Source organism: Lissotriton vulgaris, chromosome 7 (assembly GCF_964263255.1).
Source record: "Lissotriton vulgaris chromosome 7, aLisVul1.2, whole genome shotgun sequence".
Taxonomy (NCBI): Eukaryota; Metazoa; Chordata; class Amphibia; order Caudata; family Salamandridae; genus Lissotriton; species Lissotriton vulgaris.
Genome location: NC_141695.1, coordinates 390,721,012 through 390,744,618, shown reverse-complemented (window position 1 = coordinate 390,744,618; position 23,607 = coordinate 390,721,012). Strand labels below are relative to the sequence as shown.

The 23,607-nt window shown below is 41.0% G+C and overlaps 1 protein-coding gene across 2 annotated transcripts in view; it reads right to left on the bottom strand.

Annotated features, from left to right (window-relative positions):
* The window catches only part of LOC147701721 (BAR/IMD domain-containing adapter protein 2-like), a 389,617-nt gene that overhangs the window by 26,965 nt on the left and 339,045 nt on the right, over positions 1–23,607 (bottom strand). For both annotated transcript variants that reach the window (XM_086930340.1, XM_086930341.1), the window contains exon 11: positions 19,130–19,201. In XM_086930340.1, coding sequence (XP_086786466.1) covers positions 19,130–19,201 — 72 coding nt within the window. The remainder of the gene's footprint in view (positions 1–19,129; positions 19,202–23,607) is intronic.

Below are 23,607 nucleotides of genomic sequence, written 5' to 3'. Positions count from 1 at the left end.
TGAACCTTGAGGTACCCCACATGGCAAGGACAGTTCCGCTGACTCGAATTGTCCTAGGGTGACTGCCTGTGATCTATCCGTCAAAAAAGATGCCAGTAGATTCTTGGCTAGGCCTAGCATGCCCATCTTTTCAACACGGTCGACCAAGATCTTGTGGTCGACCGTGTCGAAGGCAGCCGATAGGTCTAGAAGCACCAGCATGCACACAAAGCACCACAGACACCGCCAAACATCGCACCCACATGCATGCACACACACACACACAAACCCCAGTGCACACCGCACCAGACAACAACCCCATTATCTCAGTCTGTCAATAATATTGCATATAAATAATGTATGTATATGCATGTGTGTTTTTAAACCGCAAACCTAGCTACAAATCATTGAAGTGCTGTATAAGGTGAGAGGGCACAATGTTGAAATTAGCATTGCAAGGGGGTACATTGGAGAAGAGATTTGCATATAGAAGAGTTTGAGAAGGTCAGCTGGCAGGCTACAGAATGAGTAACATAGGTGCAGGGATCTAGAGAGATCAGTGTAAAGGGGCTCTCTTTAAAGGGATCACAGTGGGACGCTGAGGTGTTTGAAGAGATGGGTTCTCAGGTACTTAAGGTATATCAGGATCAGGACTAAGCAAGTTAGAGAAATACATCTCAATTTCTCCATCCATCACCTTTAGAAATCTAGCCTGGCTATAAATTGGCTGCAGGTTATGCATAAGCCAACAGAAGTCTTGCTCTTAACAGCTGTAGTAGGGTATTGGAGTTGAGAGCCTGGTAGAGGATGTAGTAGATCTTCATGAACAGACAGAGACAGAGGAAGCCAGTGGCCTACTCTGGGAGTGAGAATGATTCTGTCATACTTCCAAAGATATATAGTCAGACAGGCAATGGAATGGAGGATCCTCCAGTAGGGTTACTGTGGGTACTCAGATGAGCTGGGTGGCCTCTAAATAGCAATGTGTGGCCTCTATTTGATGGGACCGTAAACTGCTGTTCTGAAGTATGATTATGGCAGAAAGACATTCTATTTGCAGAACAGAGATAGTTAGCAGGCAGGTTTTGTCTTGTAAGCAACATGAATCTTTGTTATGAGCTGACCTTGCTCTTCAGGATGTTTGTTGTAAGGAATTGCAATGAGCACCAATTCTGTCCTTGTGTGGTGCAGCTCGGGGTTAGGCCTTTGACATCCATGCTTAGATCGTGGTCGCCATCAAGATTCCATGCGGCTCCATATACAGGTTGAAGATCACTGGTGAGAGGATGGAACCGTGGGGAAGGCCACAAGCTTTGGGTAGGGGCTCTTATCTGGACAGAGTTATCCGGGAAAACTGGACTCTGTTTTCAGGTGAACATGAACCACTGCAAGGCAATGTCATTGAATCTTAGTTCTAAGCTGTGACCTAAGGCTAGAATGGAAGCCTGCAGAAGGTTGCTGCTCCTAATTTTATTTTTCTAATGTAAACAGTTGGCAACTGCCTTCTTGGTGATCTTCCATAAGAATGGAATGTGAGTGATAGGCTGATAACTCAAAAGGCACTTTAGTAGGGGAGGGATCTGTCTGAACTCTTACATGGTGATTTGGGTGAGAGAGATGTTGATAATGTTGACCAGTGATATGAGGGCTTCACTGGTGAGGTTTTTCACTCGATACTAAGTAGAGGTATAATCTTTGCATTAAATGGCATTTAATGAGAGGCACTCTTGCTGTTAAAGAAATAGTAACTTCTCATTTGGTTTACAAGAGGAGGATGAGGGCACGTCTAAAGTAGGAGGGAACAAGGATCCTTACAGAAGCAGAGAGTTAATGCTACCTCCATGTTAGCAACTTGCCAAGACCAGCGTTAGTGCTGCAGTGAGGATCAGAGAGATAAGGCTGCTTAAGGCAGATTCAGATGTGCACTGTTGACCAAAAGACCCTCACCAAAATGAGAGGCCATACACACTGCAGCCAACAATTTCAGAACACTTAAAACAATATAGATTAACACTCAACAGCAGAGTCACTCAAGCGTCTTCATTGTCTGCACCAACTCACCAACAAAACATGGAATGGGCGTGGGGAAAGCGAAGGACCGGACTGCTCCTTTTTATTTTGATGACACCCGGCAGGTGCTGTATATCTTGCATAAGATACAAGAGCATCAGATGCTCTAAAACCATCCTCAAACAGAGGACCTAGATCTCGAACTCTAGTTAGCGATGCCTCAGGTGCCCAACTAGAATATCCTTCATCAGTCGGTGGTGCCATACATTTCTACGTTGATATACCTCTTACTATTCGCTAAGATTGGTTAGGCTTCCAGTCAGGTTTTACGTGGGAGTTGAGTGTTGTGAGGGTCATATCTGGGAAAGGAACAAAACTAATTTACTAATACTCAAATCATAAATATATTACACAATGTCCTTCTATGAAGGAATTAACAACCATACTGGAGGGGCGTGGCTTACACGCCGACGCGAGATGGCGGATTCCCCGTGAGCTCCTGAGAAGTGCGGGCTCCTGATGTTCTTCCAGCCGTCAATTCTGCATTCCGAGGCCGGAATTTACCATATTTCCACGGCGGAACATGTTCGGCGGCGGCGGTGAGCAACTTCAGAGCGTCTAATGCCGTTTTGGGGGCTATTTGGACACTGTCTTCTGTGACTGCATCGGGACGCGGGCGGCCGCCATTTTGAGCCGCTGAGCCCGCGTCTCTTCACGTGAGTCCGATTTCGCCTCAAGCTGTCCTCCTGGAATGTTTTTTTTTTGCTGCACGCTCTGTTTCCCTCGCTATCTTAATTAAGATATGGCGTCATTGCACCACTACCCCCTCTTTTTGTGGCTCGCAATTCTTACCACATGTTCCATGCTTCAATGAATGAATATTGCCCGCCATTTTCTCTTTCTTCAATTTTTCTGCGATGGTGCGCTGTTTTCCTCTTTTATTCAAATTCCATGCTATGGGGCTTGATACCACCCCCTACTCCTCTCATCTTTAATGAACGCTTTGCTGTTATGATATATAGCCCTCTGGGGATTTCCTCGCCCTGCAATTCTGTGGAATCTGACTGAACTATTTTATATCATTACGTCAGTGTGGGCTGCACCTCAGGCTATTTGAGCAAATTCACTGCTTCATTTTCCTCCCACTATTTGCTCATTTCCTCCACACCAGGTGGTGTTTTTGAGCTCCTGCTGCGCAATAATCATTTCTCTTTTTTCCTGCGTGTTTGGTGTGCTCCTATATTGAAATAATGACGCATAACGCAGCCACTTCAAGGTCGTCCAACACAGGAACCACGCCCAAACGCCTTAAAAATGACCCTCCTTCTCCTATTCATACCTCTAAGAATCCTATTTTAGACTCCATCTTGGAGGAGGTTAAGGGTCTCCAACCCTTTATGTCTGCCACTAATGAGAAGCTCAAGCAGATTGAAGAGAGGTGGGTTGTTATGGAAGGAAAGGTTCTGAGTTTGGAGCAGCGTGTTGGCGATATTCAAGATGTCTCTACTAGGATACCCCTGCTGGAAAAGGAAATTAAACAACTCAAACTCCACACTGAGGACCTTGAAAATCGCAGTCGTAGGAACAACCTACGTATTTACGGAGTTCCGGAGAATCTTGAGGGGTCTGATATGGTGTCTTTTCTTCGTAAATTCCTCTATGAAGTGTTGGACCTTCAACCGACTTCTCATCCTCTAAATATCCAGAGAGCTCACCGCCTTGGCCGTCCCACTTCTAATTCCTCAAAACCTCGTGTATTATCCTTCTCTTCCTTGAGTTTGCTGAATTAATGACCGTCCTCAAAGCTGCCAGGCTCAAGCGTCGCCTTGTGTGGTCAGGTCACAATATTTTCATCTCCCAAGATTTATCAAATGCAACCAACGCCCGGCGTAAGGAGTTCCTCAATCTTCGTCCTCAGATGAGACAACTGAATATTCAATATGGAATTCTGCACCCGTGCTTCTGCAAAATCACTCATAATGGTCGCACTCGCACCTTTGATGATCCTCAGAAGTTGCATGAATATCTCCAATCTGCCTCTGCACCTAGCATGGATGTGACTACCTGATGCCTTTATTAGGCTTCTTTTACTTCTCTTTTTCCTTCCGCCTGTTGCTTTATTATCGGAATGTTTCTAACCTTAACATGTTTTTCTTCTCTATATCGTGCTGTTCTTTGCTTCTCTCTACTTCTCTTCGGGCGTTTCGGGGGGGTCTGTATCTCCTTCGGCGTCTCCTCGCTCCAGATGTTTTGTTGTTCTCTTTCCTCTCAGATCAGGCAGTTCTGTTCTTGCCTTGATCTGTCTACTTATTCGTCTTCCTTTTTCTATCTCTTTTCTTTCTTCCCTCTAGTCTTTCTTTTTCTTTCCCTTCATTATGCACTTTTGTCCGATATCTCTTTCCCTTTTCTTTCTTTTTCAACTATTCCATTCCTTGATTTTTGTATTTTGTTCCTTGTTAGTTCGTCTATGGTACTTTTTGGCATATTTTTTCTAATATATGTACTTTTCTTGGATATTTTCTCTTTTTCTAATGTTTGTGCTGCTTATCTCTTTTCCTTTAGTCATTCTCCTGCAATGTGTTCGCTCCAGATGTTCGCCCCCTTCCTCACCTTCCATCATGTGTAATCTTGTCACGTGGAACGTTCGTGGTTTGGGTCACCCTGTCAAGCGTCAAAAGGTATTGTCACATTTATCCAAGCTTAATTCACAGGTTGCCTTTCTTCAAGAGACCCACTGTAAGGATTCGGAATCCTCTAAACTCAAGAGACAATGGGTGGGTCAAGTTGTTTATTCTCCTGCTGTTAATAATAAGGGAGGTGTTGCAATTTTATTTCATAAAAGTTTATGTGTCCAAATTCTCTCCTCCAAAGCTGATACTGAAGGCCGCTGGGTTATGGCTAAAGTTAATATCCAAAATAAGACATTGGTCTTTCTGAACATTTATGGTCCTACCCGCCCTTCTCCTGAATTTTGGAATGAGGTTAAAGTTCTTATTTCCTCTATTGAATGTCCCAATATTGTTATTTCTGGTGATTTTAACCAATGGTTGGATCCCTTCTCTGATAGACTCTCCTCCACTAAATTTCGTCCTGACAAAACTCATAAACGCTTCCAATCTGCCATCTCCTCCCGCCCCCTATATGATGTATGGAAAACTTGTAATCCGGATACTTTGGAATACACGTTTTATTCGAATGTACATCATACTAGATCTAGAATTGATTATATTCTAGTCAGTAAATCTCTCCTCCCCACATTACATAAATCTGAAATTGGTTCTATTTTTATTTCGGACCATGCTCCTGTCTCTGCTACCCTTGATTTCACCCTTACCTCGTCCAGATTCAGTCGTTGGAAATTCAACACCTTCCTTTTGTCAGATGTTGTGTTCATGAAGGAGGTTCAGTCTTTTATAGCTGAGTTTTTCACTTTCAATGTTCCTACGGACACATCAGTTCCAAATAACTGGGATGCCTTCAAAGCTGCCCTAAGAGCTTTTATAATCTCGTATGTCTCCAAAAAGAAGAAACTTACTATATCTAAATACTCGGAACAACTCACTTCCATTAAGAAGCTGGAACATTTGTATTTCTCGTCTAAAGATTCTACTGCCCTTCATAATCTTGTTAAAGCAAAATCCGAACTGAATAAAATAGCTACAACGGAAGCATGTAACACTTTATTGAAAATTAAATCTAAATTTCATGGAGGTCAGAATAAGGCTGGTAAAATGTTGGCGAATTACCTAAAAATCAAATCTGAACGTAAAACTGTGGGTCCTATCCTGAATGACTCTACAAATTCATTAGTTACCTCTGATGAAGATATTGCAGAGGTTTTTCACACCTACTATCATAATTTATACACCGATGATACCTACCCTACAGATCAAAATTTATCTTCTTTTTTTGAGACTCTCCGCCCTCCTCCGAAACTCCCTGAGGAATTTAATCAATTAGAAAAGGATATTACTTCTCAAGAGATTCTTCTGGCCATCAATTCCCTTAAAAAATCAAAGGCCCCTGGCCCAGACAGATTACCAATTGAGTTATATTCTGCCCTCCATGCTATTTTTGTACCAATGCATCCTTCTCAACACCCGATCGGTCCACAGACACGCCATTGACCTATGGAATCTACTAGACACCATCTCTCCAGACGTCGCCTTCCTAACAGAAACATGGATGAACGCTTCCTCCGCCCCAGACATCACCATTGCCATCCCTGAAGATTATAAGATCACACGCAAGGACCGTACCGGACACACAGGAGGAGGAATCGCTATCGTCCATAAAAAATCAATCCACATCTCAACTAGCTCTGACGTCAACCTCGCCATCTCTGAACACCTTCACTTCCAGATCCACATCGACCCCAAGACCACACTCAGAGGCACACTCCTCTACAGACCACCAGGACCCCGCGCAAAATTCAGTGAAGATATCACAGACTTCATCACCCCACACGCGCTCCCCTCCAAAGATTACATCCTTCTGGGAGACCTCAACTTTCACCTTGAAAAGAACAACGACCGCAACACCACCACCCTCTTGGACAACCTCGCCAACCTCGGACTTAAACAACTGGTCACTTCCCCCACCCACATCGCAGGTCACACACTCGACCCCATCTTCACCTCTAGCAATCATGTCTCCTTCAGCCATACTACGGATCTCCTCTGGACTGACCACAGCTGCGTTCACTTCACCTACAACAAGCCGAGACCCATCACCCACCCCCAACCAACCCTGCAAAGAAACTGGAACAAAATCACCATCGACCAGATCTCCTCATCGCTCCTTCTAAACACCCCAGCCCACTCTTCTAACCCAGACCAAGCCGCCGCCAACTTCACCCTTTGGTTATCCAACACCGCCGACACCTTAGCACCACTGAAAAAACGTCAATGCAAACCTGGCAGCAAGAAGGCCTCATGGTTCAACGATGATCTTAAGAAGTCCAAGAAACTCTGCCGCTCCCTTGAAAAGGCCTGGAAAAAAGACCCAACCACTAGCACCAAGGACGCCTTCAAAAACGCAACCCGCTCACACCACCAACTAATCCGAAAGGCCAAGAAAACAGCATTCAAGGATCGACTAGACAACAACGCCCACAACAGCAAGGAACTTTTCAACATCGTCAAGGAATTTACCAATCCCTCAGCCAACTCCAACGACATCACCCCCTCTCAAGCCCTCTGCGACTCCCTAGCCTCATTTTTCCACAACAAAATTGCAGACATCCACAACAGCTTCGACAACCAACCCGGAGACCAACCCACCCAACCATATGTTGAACATTCTCCCCCCTTGAACACCCTTAACGACTGGAACCCAATCTCCACTGAGGACACCATCAGCCTGATGAACTCCATCAATTCAGGATCCCCCACTGACCCATGTCCTCACCACATCTTCAACAAAGCAGACTCCGTCATAGCACCGCACCTCCGAGACGTCATCAACTGCTCCTTCAACTCCGCCACCTTCCCGGAAAGCTGGAAACACGCTGAACTCACCGCCCTTCTGAAAAAACCCACAGCGGACCCCACCGAACTCAAAAATTACCGCCCCATATCACTCCTTCCTTTCCCGGCCAAAGTCATCGAGAAAGCTGTCAACAATCAGCTCGCCGCTTTCGTCGAAGCCAACAAATCCCTCGACTCCTCACAATCTGGCTTCCGAGCAAAACACAGCACTGAGACCGCCCTTATCGCAGCAACAGACGACATTCGAACTCTACTGGACAATGGAGACACAGTCGCCCTCATCCTCCTCGACCTCTCCGCAGCCTTCGACACAGTCTGCCACAGCACCCTTTTACAACGCCTCAGAAACATCGGAATACAAGGAAAAGCACTTGAATGGATCACCTCGTTCCTCACCGGAAGAACCCAGAAAGTCCGCCTTCCACCATTCAAGTCCGAGGCCACTGAAGTCATCTGTGGCGTACCACAAGGATCCTCACTCAGTCCCACCCTCTTCAACGTATACATGAGCCCCCTTGCGGCCATCGCTCGCCAACACAACCTCAACATCATCTCCTACGCGGATGACACCCAACTGATCCTTTCTCTCACCAATGACCCCAGCACCGCCAAAACTAACCTACACGAAGGGATGAAAGAAGTTGCCGAATGGATGAAACACAGCCGTCTGAAACTCAACTCAGATAAAACAGAAGTCCTCATCTTAGGTACATCCCCCTCTGCGTGGAACGACTCTTGGTGGCCGGAAGCCCTTGGAAAAGCACCCATCCCGACAGACCACGCACGGAACCTAGGCGTTATCCTGGATTCTTCACTCTCAATGAACAGACAAGTCAGCGCCGTATCCTCATCCTGCTTCAACATTCTTCGCATGCTCAAAAAAACATTTCGCTGGATCCCCACCGAAACCAGAAAAACAGTCACCCATGCTCTGGTCACGAGCCGACTGGACTACGGAAACAACCTCTACGCAGGTACCACCGCTAAACTCCAGAAGAAACTCCAACGAATCCAAAACGCCTCAGCCAGGATCATATTAGACATCCCGCGTAACGAACACATCTCTAGTCACCTGAAAGACCTCCACTGGCTACCCGTCCATAAGAGGATCACTTTCCGACTGCTAACCCACGCACACAAATCACTCTACGACATCGGACCAGAATGCCTCAACTCACGACTGTCCTTCTACACCCCCCCCGCCAACTACGTTCTTCCAACCAAGCCCTTGCCACTGTACCTCGCATCAACAAGACCACCATGGGAGGCAGATCCTTCTCATACCTGGCAGCTAAAACATGGAACTCACTCCCCACTCACCTTCGCCTTACCCAGAACCACCTAGCATTCAGAAAGCAACTTAAAACATGGATATTTGACAAGTAATCCTCCTCCCCTCCCTAAGCGCCTTGAGACCCTATGGGTATGTAGTGCGCTATATAAATTCTTTGACTTGACTTGACTTGACTTGACATTACAACTGTTTAATTCCTTCATTGCTACTGCTAAGGCCTCTGGTTCTTTCCTGGATGCACTTATCGTCATAATTCCCAAACCGGATAAAGACCATTCCCAGTGTAAAAACGATTGCCCTATTTCCTTGATCAATTATGACTGTAAAATTTTTGCCAAAATCCTTGCTTCCCGTCTTGACTCAATCATCCTACTTTTAATTAAAACTGACCAAGTTGGATTTGTTAAAGGCAGGCTTGCTTCGGACAATGCTCGTATGTTCGCTAATGTCATTTCCCATAGTAAACATTTTAAAGCCCCTTTAACTGCCCTATCCCTAGATGCAGAAAAGGCCCTTGACCGTATTAACTGGCAATTTATGTTTCGCACCTTGCAATGGTTTGGTTTTGGCCCCTCTTTTATTTCTTTAGTCAAACTCCTATATTCCGCTTCCCGTGTCAGTATTTTTGTCAATAACCAATTTTCTAGATTTTTTCCCTTAGGTAGAGGAACGAGACAAGGGTGTCCCTTATCCCCGTTACTATTCATACTTTGCCTTGAACCCTTCCTTGAACGTATTCGTTCTAATCCCCAAATTTCTGGATTTAAACTTTCATCTGTTGAAACTAAATTGTCTGCATATGCGGATGATATTTTAGTATACATGTCTAACCCTGTTACTTCTCTTCCTCCTTTTATGGACGAAGTCCGCCTTTACTCCTCAGTCTCTGGATATAAACTAAATTTATCTAAAACTGAAGTCCTGCCTTTAAATTCTACTTGTTACCATTTCATGTTTTCCTCCACTGACTTTGCTTGGTGTCCCTCCAAAATCAAATACCTGGGCATTTGGTTTTCACCATCCCTTACTGATACCCTTAAAGCCACATTTGCGTCCCTCACTCAGAAAATGCAATCCCTCCTTCAAAGTTGGTCTCCTCTATTCTTATCATGGTGGGGTAGACTTGATACCATCAAAATGATGATTACGCCTCACATATTATATACTGTATCAATGCTCCCCATGAAAATTCCTAATTTTTACTTTACTCGTTTAAACTCCATTTGCTCCAAATTCCTGTGGAACAACAAGCACCCTCGTATTGCCTTACATAAACTCATACGCCATAAATTGGAAGGCGGGGTTCGATTTCCTCATTTCAAACTTTATCATTCTGCATTCCTCATTAAGCAATCCTTCTCTTTAGCTTTTGATTTTCATGACTCCCCGATTCCTAAATGGATAACCTTCGAACAATCATTGTTACAAGGTTTTTCATTTCAACATACTGTTTTTATGTCTAATTGCTCATTTTTATCCAAACATACTGTTTTAAAATATTCTCAAACTCTACTGCATGATTTATTTGCTAAAGACTTGTCTCCACTCCAATGTTTTTTGTCCTCATGTATCTGGTATAACAAATTTCTCAAATATAAAGGCAGATCTTTCTATTACAAATATTGGAAAGAAAAGGACATTATCTTTGTACATCAGTTTTTTGCCAATAATGCCATTATTTCTTTTTTTGAACTGCAAGTTTTGTATAATCTACCCATGTCTTTTCTCAAGGAATATATGATTATTGCTAATGCTATTACCTCACACTTATCAACCTTTCCTTCCTCTGATACTCTACCCTCATTCTCTCCTTCCTCCCCCCTTTATCCTTTATTTTCTCTACGTCAACCCAAAGCTGCTCTTGTTTATCAATTGCTGTCTTCAAATGTTTTGGAACGATCTAAGTCAGCAACTGAGATTGCTTGGGAATCTGATTTGTCAGTATCTCTCTCTGTTGATGAATGGAATAGTATATGGAGCAAATTGTTTAAGACCTCTGTTGCAGCCCGCATTACTCAATCGTTATATTTTATTTATAATAGATCCATTCTCACTCCCTGTAGTATCGCCAAGTTTTCTCCTTCCTCTAGTACTCTATGTTGGTCATGTTCTTCACTCACTGGTACACTTAAACATCAATTATATGAGTGTTCATCTGTTTTTGCCTTTTGGAACTCTGGGTTATTTGCATGCGTATATTTCATTGTTCTATTCCCTTATCATTCTTGAATGTGTTTTTAGGATCTGTTTCAGTAGATATTGATATTGCTCCTTCGAATGTTAGATTACTGGATCTTTTTATTGCTATTGCGTTTAAAGTAATTCTTTCTTGTTGGAAGGATAATTCCAAATTATCTGTGCTTACTTGGTGGAACTTTGTTTGTGATGAGCATAGGATTTCTATTGCTTCCTCCTCGTCTGTCTCCTCTAAAGTTAAATCTGATCTTCTTTGGCTCCCCTTCTCCAATTATCTCTCATCACCCCCTTTTCTCTGATTTTTGAACCTATCTATCTACTATTTCTCTTCTTCGCTTACTCTCTTTTACCCTTTCCTTTTTCTTCTTTTTTCTTTCCCCTCTTTTCTCTTTCTCTCTTTCTATCTCTTCTATCTCTCTATCTTCTTATTTCTTCTGTTACAAATGAACTGTTATATATATATATATTTGTATTTTTTTATTTTTTACTACTTTTTCATATGTATCACATGTATATCACTTGGTTCTACTGTACTATTATATTATCTTTTGTGTTGTACTTTCTTTAAATAAAAATTTCTTAAACAGAAAAAAAAACAAGCATACTGGGCACAATGCAGACGGGTAGAGTGCATATATTTAATTTGTATTAAATCCCAGAAAGAAAATAAGACTAAAAAGACATGACTATGCCCAAAACAAGTTAATTTATACACGTTGGGGCAGATTTACAATAACTGGCGCATCCCCAGGGATGTGACAGTTATTGTGCGCCGCAGCTCCGCCACCCATGGTGCGCCACATTTACAATGCGGCGCATCATGGGGCAAAAATGGCACAGATGCATCACGCATCTGTGCCGTTAAGGTGGCGTATTGCTGGAGTTGCATCGCAAGCACGATGCAGCTCCAGCAAGGCTTGGGGGGCCCTATCTGTCCAATGCTGTGTCAAGCCTTATGCCTGCTTCAAGCAGCCGCAGGGTTTTGACGCAGCATTGGCCTAAAAGTGACTTAGTGAAATCTTGTAGATTTCACTCAGCCACTTTTAGGAGGCGTTCCTGCGCAGGAACGCCCCCCCCCCCCTGCGCCGGAACGCCTCCTTATGGAGCAGGGCTTTACAACGTGACGCATCTCCCAGATGTAAATACCCCGCACCATGGCGCATCTTTTGCGCCGCCGCTGCGTCACAAAAGTGATGCAGCGGCGGCCTAAAAGAGGCGCAAGGGGCTTCTAAATCTGCCCCAAGGTGCTTTGTGTGCTAAAGGTGAATTGGTGCAGTGCTATACTGAGTGACAAGCAAACATTATGATGGAAGAGCTTCAATTAAACAATGGCTGCAGTGGGGATCGAAACATTGACAAATGTAATCTCGGCTGTCATAATATTTTGTATTACCATACACCTACACCTATTTGGATCATAAAATAATTGTAAGATCCAGATAGTTGTATGGTAATCCAAAATATTACGAAAGCCACGGTTACATGCGTCAATATTTCGACCCCCACACCCATATTTACGTGGGGATCATCATCAGGTCCGCATCTTGGGCATTTGAAGCGGTAGCTATCTTAATTAGGAGAAAGTTAAAAAGTCCAATTAGCAGTATAGAGGGAAATTGACAGCTACTGGTGAAAGGAACATTGAAAGCATATAGAAAGAGACAAACTAAATTACAAAGTAGTCCACAGATTGATAGAAAGTGGTCTTGCATTTATAATTAAGGGAAAACCGAGCATAGGACTGAACACATTATGCAATAAGATGCATATGAATGCAATTTATTAGTAAACCGAAATATAGATAAAACAGACATAGAGGAAATACCTCAGTCGACAATGATTAGTCAGAATGTCAGTAACCCTATTAAACATGGTAAATATGCGGAAATCAATATAATTGCAAGAGCTGGAAAGTATTAGCCAGAAGGTGGATTCATAGTCCATGGTGGCGCTAAAAAACTATGATAGGGCAACAACACTGTGGATGACATCAATATGCAAGTAGATTAATAAATTCCTCATATTCATATAGTCCCATTCTAAATACACCTAATCGATTTATCCATCAGCTTTCATGTAAAAATAGCTCTTTTTATAGATTGCCTCTACAAAGATTCAATTCCACATGCTCAACCCCCTTCAACTTGCCTTCCTCTGTAGGTTGTTCATGCTGATAATATTAAGCCAGGGGATCATTTGGAGTCCCACAATAAATCCTGGATCTGTGCTGTAGTTTTCAGCAGTATGCTTTTTCAGTAGTCTGGCCAACGTTTATTTTTGGACAGAGACACCAATTGACATACATGGTGTTACAATTTGTATGAGATATACATTCCATGGTTTCACCTGCATGGTTAAAAGCTTTTGTATTGAATGTGTTGTTACAAACACTACAAGACCCACACCTAAAACGTGCGGTTGCTGCCAGGAGACCCCAGAATTCAGTGATAATCAAGGGTGGAAAAACGGATGTGCTATATGCTTTAAGTACAAAATCTCTAATGGTTTTCACCTTTTATATACAGATAGAGATATACGTAATGATGGATCTAAATATTGACCAATATTTATTAACTTTCTTTTTCAGTTGGTCACTGGAGGGGTTAAATTGGGTAACAAAAGTCAATCTATTAGCTCTTGGTTATTGTATGGAAGGTGATCGAATAGATTAAAATGAACAGAAGCAAGCTCTTCAGCTTGTTTTTATAAAGGAGACGTTCTGAGTATCCTCAGTGCGGATCAATAACACAATATCGAGGTAAAAAATATCGTTTGACACAAATATAGTTTCAAAAATATTGTTTACCAAAATATTGTGTCGCTATACTTATAGTGGTAAGTACAAAAATATCAGGGAAAAACATTGCTCACACTAATATAATAAAAAAATATAAAAATATCGATTTTTTTATATAAATAGTTTAAAGTAGTAAATGTTAAACATTTTAATGTACAAATGTATTGTACTGTAAATTCCACTAATATTTAATACTCTATATACATATACAGTTATATAAACACACAAGTACATTTATATGCTTCTGTTTATGTAAATATATTTATTTACATAGTGTAACATAATATAATTATTTATTTTCCATTATATTACTTTTGCAAGGCTAACAATGTATTACTGTGAAAATAAATATATATAGCTACATACAATATATATATATATATATATATATATATATATATATATATATATATATATATATATATATATTACACAATAAAACCATAAACAATATAAACAATTCAATAACAAAAAGATATTAATTAATTTAGACAATAAATTAAAGATTACAAATGTAATGCCCCCAAAAACACACTTACTAAAAACACTATAAAGTGTAGGTAAAGTGCTGAACATTGGAAGGGATACATTTACTATACCCATTCCAGCCTGTGCAACAGCAGGAAAAGCGTTGGACTTCGGAGGTAAAAAATATACTATTCCCACTCTAGTCTGTGCAACAGTAGGGAAAGCCTTAGATTTCCGAGTGGGGAAAAGTTACTAATCTCACTCCAGTCCATACATCAGTAGGGAAAGCGTTGGACTCCAGAGAGGATACATTTAGTATTCCCAGTCCAATCTGTACAGCAATACTTCGGAGGAGAAAGATTCAGTATTCCCACTCCAGTCTGTTCTACAGTAGGGAAAGTGGTGGATTGCAGCAGGGTTAAATTTACTAGTCCAACTGGGTTCTGTGCAATTATAGGGTAAGTGTTGGACTTTGGAGGGGTTACATTTACTAATCCTACTCCAGTCTATGCAACAGTAGGAAAAGTGTTAGACTATGAAGAGTTAAGATTTACTATTCCCAGTCCAGTCTGAGTCATTCCAGTTTGTGCAACAGTAGGGAAAGCGTTAGACGTCAGAGTGGTAAGATTTACTAATCCCACTCCGGCCTGTACAACAGTAGGGAAAGTGTTGGACTTCAGAAGGGTTACATTTACTACTCCCACTAAAGTCTTTGCAACAGTAGGGAAAGTACTTCACTTCAAACACATTACATAGTTGAATAAACCCTAATAATTTTTTTTTAATTAAAAATCTTGATGTAAACTATATTAATTTACATAACAATATATATATATATTAAAACATAAAAAAACAATTACACAATGTACATAATTATAACACAATGTAATAATTATCAATTAAAAATAATTATTATTTAATCATTAGTTAATTAACTTCCCACCCTATACTCCTACACACCTAGTAGCTTACACCTAAAATATAACTAAAATAAATAAGTATACACATATGACATGATTAATCACCAATTAAATAATTAGCATTTAATTGTTAATAACTATTACTTAATAACCTTTCCACTTTATAAACCTATAAACACAACAGTCCACACTTAAATTATATCAACGAAATACAAATATTATACAATATACATAATTAATAACCAATTACAATATTGATGAAAATTATTAACTAAATATATTGAATAATTACTTAATTAAATTCCCAAACTATACCCCTACAAACCTAGTAACCCGCATCTAAAATAAAACTAAAATAAATCAATATGACATCATATTAATAGCATACTTAATTAAAATATTAATAATGAATTATTAATTCATTAACTTCCCACCCTATCCCCTACAATCCCAACAACTCGCTAATACACTATAAATTAATATTCACCATTAAATTTAAAAAACTAAGTCACTTAAAATTACAAACTACATTAAAAAAATAACTATTCGACAAACCATAATAACACAAAAAATGTATATTTGCAATTAAACACATTCAAGTAATCAGATGACAATATTTGTAACAACTATATTATTGAAAATTATATTAAAAACAACTATATTCTTGAAAGCTATAATACTTAAAACAATGATATTCTTGACAAAGATATTTCTGCTTCATGACATTTTTGTATCTTGATATTTTTTCCTTGATATTTCTGTCTTTCGATATTTTGTCCAAATACCCCTCTGTGGATTAGTTGTTGTATTAGGATCTCTGATTCCAGGAGATACTCTTCCTTCCTGGTGCAATTGCAACGTCAAATAAAATAAAAAAAAGTAAAAAGGTCAGGTTGTGATGCAGACTGAGTGAATGAATACTAGTGTTTGTGAGTGTGGAGTTCCTGCTAGTGAGTTTTCTGTCCACCACAGTGAATAGTTTTTAATCAGCGCTTTTCGCGTTAACTGTCAATGTAAATTGAATTTCTGAGCTGCAAAAGTTAAGTCATTTCATAAAAAAATCTTGGTTTAGTAAAAAGAAGTGCAGGTAATGAATATGTGGTCTGTATATTGTCTCCATAATGTCAATTTCCAGGAAAGGATTGATATAAGTAACAAGATGTTTTCGTTTAAAATGGTCCTTGTAAAGAAAAGCTAGATTTGCTGAAAAGCTTGCACCTTTTGTGACTCCCTTCATCTGGAGGTAAACATCTAAATGAATCAAATAAGTAACAAACGTAGACCCCTATTGGGGGGGGGGGTGTCTAATGTCAAGTACCTCAGTGAAGACATTAATTGTATCATGTTGTGGAATATTGGTATATAAGGCCTGGATATTTAACGTAACTAAAAACGGGGAAGGCTCATGGAAGGGGTGGTTTACAATGCTACTAAAAAGGTCTGTCTTTGATGTATGCCTGGGTATTGGGTTTAAATGTCTTAATAAAAAAGTAATATACTGGCACAGTGGTTCTAGAATAGAACTAGAGCCCGAGCTAACAGGGCAGCCAGGAGGGTGTGTGCTGTCTTTATCAATATGAGGGGCAATATAGGTCAGAGGTGTGCAAGCTGATGTTTTGTTGAGGAAGAGTAATTCTTTGCCACCGGGAAAGCCCATGTCCTTAACTGCTGCAGTGAGATCTTTCATGAAAGATATGATTTCCGTACTGAGGTCCTCATTTAATTTAAAGTAGTGATAGGATCTATAAAGCTGTATCAGTACTTCCGGGTGGTAATATAGCCATACAGTCTGCCATAGTGGGCTATGCCAGCCATTGAAGGCCCGCTCCAGCGTGAAAGACCATAGCTGAAGACTATTCCTTTAAATAATGGAGCTAGCCTTCACATTCACAGCAATAGCTTTGAAAGAAGTCTGAAGTCAGCCCTTTGTTCTACCTATCCTGGCTTAACTGCTTTTCCTCATTCAGCTGAACAAGGAAGACCCAGGAACTGAGCTGAATTCCCCCTCTCTCTTTCCGAGGCTCCGGTGAACTGTGAGTTATGGGAGTAAAGGGGGGGGTGAAGGTTTCTGTGTGCACTGCTGCACTGGCTCTGCTTTTAGTATTCCCCTGCCAATCCATATATTTTGGATAGACAGGGCAAGGAGAGAGGCAGCGGCTGTGTATTAGGACATTGTAATTTTGAGAGCGGTGCACCTATACCAGGTTTTATAGGCCTCTGCTGCTCTACTGTCGGCAATGGAGATCTCTATATTCCAATGTTCTTGTGGCTGGTATTCATGATTTCAATCCCTAACCCCTTATTGACTGGTTTTATAGTGATAACATGATTTTATTGAGAGCTGTTAATGCACCCTTTTCGGCTTTTCTCGTGATCTATTTAATTTATTATCGTTCTTGTCTCAAAACAACAAACTTCCTTAACGTCGTATTTTCTAATACAAAAACTCTGGGGCACAGAAATAGGATGGGGGTATAATTTGCTGAGGGTAAAACTGGAAGGGGGTCACAGATTGTAAATGTATTGTTTAGGGGGATACTGTTTTTCATTAAATATAGGATATGAGCGGGTATACGTTGATTGTGAGAAAGGTTAAATATAGGGGCGTCATTGGTGCTTCGATGTGGTACCACTGACACAATCAGAAGGGGTTGGCAGGAGGGAGTCCTAAGTGGGAGCTGGTCAAATTTAGGCTTCGAATCACCAGGGCTTGATGACTCAAAGAAAGTAAAAAATTCCCTGTGGTTTGGACCTATGGACCTTGTTTGCTGACCTTGAGCTGCGATTTTATAAATTTAATTCAAAAGAGAAGTAGGTGATATTTTTGTCATAACTGTAAATGTATTTTTGTAGTGTAGTTAATTTCCTATTAAGACTGATGGTGTCAAATTCGGTAATGGAATTTTCCATTGCTGCTAATGCTTCTCCTGAATTAGTTAAACTTTGATCGTGTAAGATCTCTTTTTCTAATTCTTCAATTTCTTTTGTCAATTTCTTAACATATGGTGATCTGTGTTTATCCCCAAATCCATCCCGTGCTTCAGACAGTGGTTGCAAATTAAACCAGAGTCACTGTGATATTTGGGGTCATCAACGAGATTACAGGAGCATCATTCTTAACCCCCCCCCCGAGGGGAATGGTAGTGTATTTTAGATACCCAGTAATTAAATGTCCAAATAACTTGGTCCTAATCATTTATTTTTGGCTTTCTCTAACCTAGATATCTTGTTCTGTAGGTTAGTATCCTGTGAAACAAAGAAGGGGCAAGAAAGGATTCCCAGTGATTAACTAAGCAATGTATTCTTCACTATATAATCAAATCCCCTTATCTGACATGATGCATGGCGGATATCCAAAAATCTGTTGAATGGTGTAACTTAATTAAGCCAGAGTAATAACGGAGAGGAGAGAAAAAATGACCCTTGTAGCAGTTGGTGTAACATATGCAGGTGAGAACAATAGCCATGACAACCTGGGCATATATCTACAAACCAGCTTTCTCTCCTGCTACTCATTGACTTTATGCTTGTTTTAGACCATGACTAATGCTTCCAAATAGTCACAGGTTTAAATCCTGGCGGGTCCAATCAACCTTTCATCCTTCTGAGGTAGATAAAATGAGTATCATTGAGTTGGATAAACATCTGTTATCCACCACCAAGATACCCTTGGGTGAACGTGCATTTTACAAATACTCATGTTATGTTATGTTGTCTTTGACCATGAGCAGTGCGCCGCTGCCTTTTCTCTATATGCTATAGAAATACCACATACATACATACATTCATATTTAAATATGTAGAGGAGACAGAACAAAAATAATTCCCCAATACTCAACTCATAAATATATTAAACAAAGTGAGGTAGGATTGAACACATCAACAAGTATCAGACAAATGCATGTACACTTGAAAAACTCAAGGTAAACGCCAGTATTAACATATATATGCGAATCACCAGAAGCAATGTTCTTACTTGGAGTGAGGTTTCTCAATGGCTTCCACGGACGGAAGAGGACGGGTGTACGAGAACGGAAACCAGCCTTTCCTGTGAAAGAAATTAGATGTCTGTCAGACATGTTAGATACATGCCTTTAGTGTCCTTAAAAGTTTAAATCACTAGCACCCAAACTCACTCACAGCTTAGCATCTGACTAACTTTCTTCAACTGTTACCAGCTATAAACTTACCTGTAACCTTTGATATGCCAGCAACAATCCTCTGGCCTCACCCTAGTCACCCAGTGCTACATACAGATTCCAGTCCTTCTTCCGGCTTGGCGCCTTCCACTGGTACACTCAATACATTTTTAGAGCTCTACTTGTCACCCTTTAGGGTATCCAGGAGCTGGCAGGGTCCAGCTGATTAGCCAAATCACCAGGTTGTAAGGTGCTTTTGTAAGTCTGGAAGGGTTAAGAAGTTCTGAAGATGATAGGGTAGCTAACTCCATGTCTTTGCTGCTAGGTAGGAGAAGGAGCGACCTCCGCATCTGCTATATCGAATGTGGGGGGGGGGGTTTGAGAAAGAGACATGGAGCGGAGGTGTCTGGTGGGCTGATCAAAGTTCAGGGGGTAGATCCAGTAAGCGAGGCCACAGTTGTGTAGGGCCTTGTATGCGTGGGTCAAGAGTTTGAACTGGAATCCTTTCTGAACAGGAGGTCAGTGGAGTTTCCTTAGGTAGGGGGTGATGCAAGTTCATCTAGGGAGAACCAGGATGAATTTGGCTGCAGTGTTCTTTATGGTCTCTAGTCATCAGAGGAGGTGAGCTGTGATCCCTGCATACAGAGAGTTGCTGTAGTCAAGTCGGGTGGCAGATGAGGGTCTGGGTGGTGGTGCATCCGCTGTTCCTGCAAACACCAGCCCTCCATCTAGGAATTCTAATTCACCCTAACGAACTGTCGTTTTTACACTGCAAAACCATGGTTAATGCTAACCTCTCACATACTTCACACACGATAAGTATGTAACTGTCCATTGTTTTGCTTTCTATATCGCCCTGCTGTCTGTACTATGTATATAGTGCATTCTTGCTTATGTCTTCAAATTGTTCATAGTCAATACTACCATATAGAACTTCAATCACATACTCCAACCCCATGTTTATGTCAACCACCCAAGTTGTCAGGTACCGTTATGCTTCTTTATTTCTGTTCGAACTATTATGTTGCTAATTACATTAAAAAAAATACTGGTATTTTTTAATTGAAGATGTTATGTGAGCTCCCAGGCTATCCATGGAGGAAGCTGCGGCTGTACCATCCTCTATTGCAATAAAGCAAATAAAGCCATTACTTTCATGGAGAGGACACTCCCTGGTTATTGACCAGGGCTGGGTTAGGAGCTGTCATGGAGAATCCGAGGGTCTCATTGATGGTCTATATTGCTATTGTAGAAAGCTCTCTCCTGTGCTTTCTGGGATAAGAAGCAGGTTCACAATGGCTGTCAGAGAAGTTATATCTCTGATCTCAGCAGAAGGTACTTTGGGATTGGTAGCCCCGGGCCCTCAACTACAACACATAATCCCTCCTCTTCCGTGGTTCGGTCACAATGACAACCTTGCAGCATGTGAAGTAGTAGGAAGTAGAAAGAGTTGTGCTCTTTAAATGTGGGAACCTGCAGGGACTCGTCTCAGCCACAAGGGACCTTGCTGTTTGCATCCTGATACCAAATAAAAGTGTTCATGGAAAAAGCATGCCTCTAAGACAAAGAACACACATGAAGGTCACACCTTACTGTGTCCTGATAGGATATACTCACTAGTGAGCAAATAATTTGCAAGAATCAACGCGATTTGAAATCCTGGATGGCGTACAACATAAAGCAGGTGCCTAGAGGCCCAACCGTTAGCAGGTGAAGCAGTCTGTTTGGGCAGGATAGCAGAATTAATCTGCGTCTGTGAACACATGACGGACGCCAGTTCTAAAACAAGCATTTGCAAGGCAAATTGGTCTCGCATTTGTAAGAGTTAGCGGTATTGACGTTGTAATTGAGAATGTCTTTTAGCCACGCATTTTGGATTGGAGTGTATCTATGTGGTGTGGAGTGGATTTATGTGCCTTGAAATTGTTAGCTGTGGAATGGTGTGTGATGGAATATTGTTGTGTGGATGTGTGCAGTTGAAACGTGTGGCATGGTGTGTAATGGAAATATGTGGATAGTAATTATGTGGTATTGAGTGTACTGTAATTATGTAGACTGAGATTGTGTATCAGAGTGTAATTATGTGGAATGTGGAATGTTATTTTGTGTGTTGGAGTGGTATTTTGTGGAGTTTAATTATGTGGTGTGCTGTTGAAGTAGGTGGCATGATGCAGAATTCTGTGGTGTGGATTGGATGTATGTGGTGTGTTGCGCAATTGTGTTGTTGATTTGAAAAGCGTGGAGTGGAATGGAAATGTGTAGAATTGAATTGTGTGGCATAGAAGTATGTGGCGTTGAGTGAAATAATGCTGATTGCAATGCAATAGGTCTGAAATTTGCGTGATTTTGAGGTACTGACATTGTAAATGACATTGCCTTTTATTTATGCATTTTATAAAATGCAGTAATAAAAGGCATTGTCATTTACAATACCAATAGGTTAAAGTTTTGAAAATGCGAGACCTATTGCACTGCAAATGCATTTTTTTTTAAGGTGGCAGGTCTGAAACAATTTCATATATGGAGTATAGCCAGGGAAGGATACAAATGACAACATGGCCATCAGGAGGATGGACTAGCAAGCAAAAACCAATCAGAAGGCAACAATTCAAAAGATGGGCAGAGTGTGGGCCGAGCTTAAACGAAGCTTCCATGCTATACTGTATACTGAATGTCTCAACGAGACAGCACATGCGCTGCCTAGGCACTTCCTAGGCAAGACCTAAACAGCACGTAAACAGCTAAAGATTGCTTTAAATTCAAGGGTGTACGAACAAATATACATAACATAAAATACCTATGTGGCAACTGAGAACCAAATTACAGAATTATGTGGCAAAGGAAAACCAAGCTGTGTTTCATGGAAAGAACAATTATGATGCATATAATGTGATTAAACGAAAATTACGCAGCACCCTTATTAGCATTATTATAAAGTTATTTTGATGTGTTATTAAACATGAATAGAATACAGGTCATACATACTAAGGTCCTTATTACGATATTGGGCAGACTCACGTCTACCCGACAACGTTGCAGAATCAGGACTGACTGACCGGCGGTTGGCGGTCCCCACTGCAGCATTACAATGCAAACGCACATGGTGCCGTTGCATACTCCCATTTCTCTATGGGTGCTAGTGCTGCGGCCATAAACCGTCCGTAGCACAAGCTCCCATAGAGAAACGGGAGAATCTGTTCATCCCTACACTGTGTGGCAGGCACCTCATTGTGCCTGCCACTCAGTGCAGGGTTTAACGTAATGCACCATAGATGTCCTCTCTGCCCCTAACTGGAGGCTGCTGGATTAAGGGGGCCCTTCTAGGGGCCCCCTAAAGTCACTTTCCGACAGCCTTTCCATGTCGGAAAGCTCAACATGGAAAGCCTGTCGGAAATCATCATGGTAATCCCTACAGCGGAAATGCCGGCCATAGGGATTACAGTCAGGCCTCTGTCTGGCAGACAGACTCCTTCAGCCCATTGGAATCCAGCCGTAATGACCGTCCGGGTTCATTTTTGGCCACCTGCAGAGTAATGCGGCGGTCGAATGTGAAACCCACGCTTTTAGAGTCTCATCGTAATGAGGCCCTAAATACATGGATTTCTTAAGAAAAAAACGCTGCACATTTACCAAATCATATTCAAATGGTATTTAACCAGATGTAATGACTTTGCTTCCCATGAAGGCACAGCTTTACAAGCAACCACAAAACAAAATATATGAATGCCTTTTTTTCACCACTGTCATTTGCACCTTAGTGAGTAAAATAATTTGTGTAACCCAAAGATGCACTAAGCACCAAGAAAGCCTACATGTACACACCTCTGTAACATAAATTGTGCCTCCTTTTAAACTGCACATCCAAGTGATTTGTAAAACCTGTATTCTGTTTTTGTTCGTTTACATTATAGGCTCTCTGAAAGTAGGCCTTTCCATCAACAAACAGCCTCCAGTAGAGTACAACATTGCACAGTCAAGACGTCTGTCCTTAACAAGAGAAGCAGAATGTTGGTGATGTAACTAAAGCTTGAGAGTCTAATTTTATGTCAAGACAGGAGGCTAGCATTATGCATAATAACTTTTTTTGCCACTTTTGAGAAGCAACCATTTTAAATCTAATAAAACCAAAAATAACATCACAATAACTAAAAAAATGTTCTGTCCCATAAATTGACTCTGTCCTCCATTTTCTTCCTCTTTTGTTTGCTGCTTCTGGGCAGATAAGTAGATGATTTTGTACTTGTTATATCTTTAATGTATAAACATAATTTAAGAATGGTGTGATTGATGATTGAATTTTTTTAAGTGACATCTT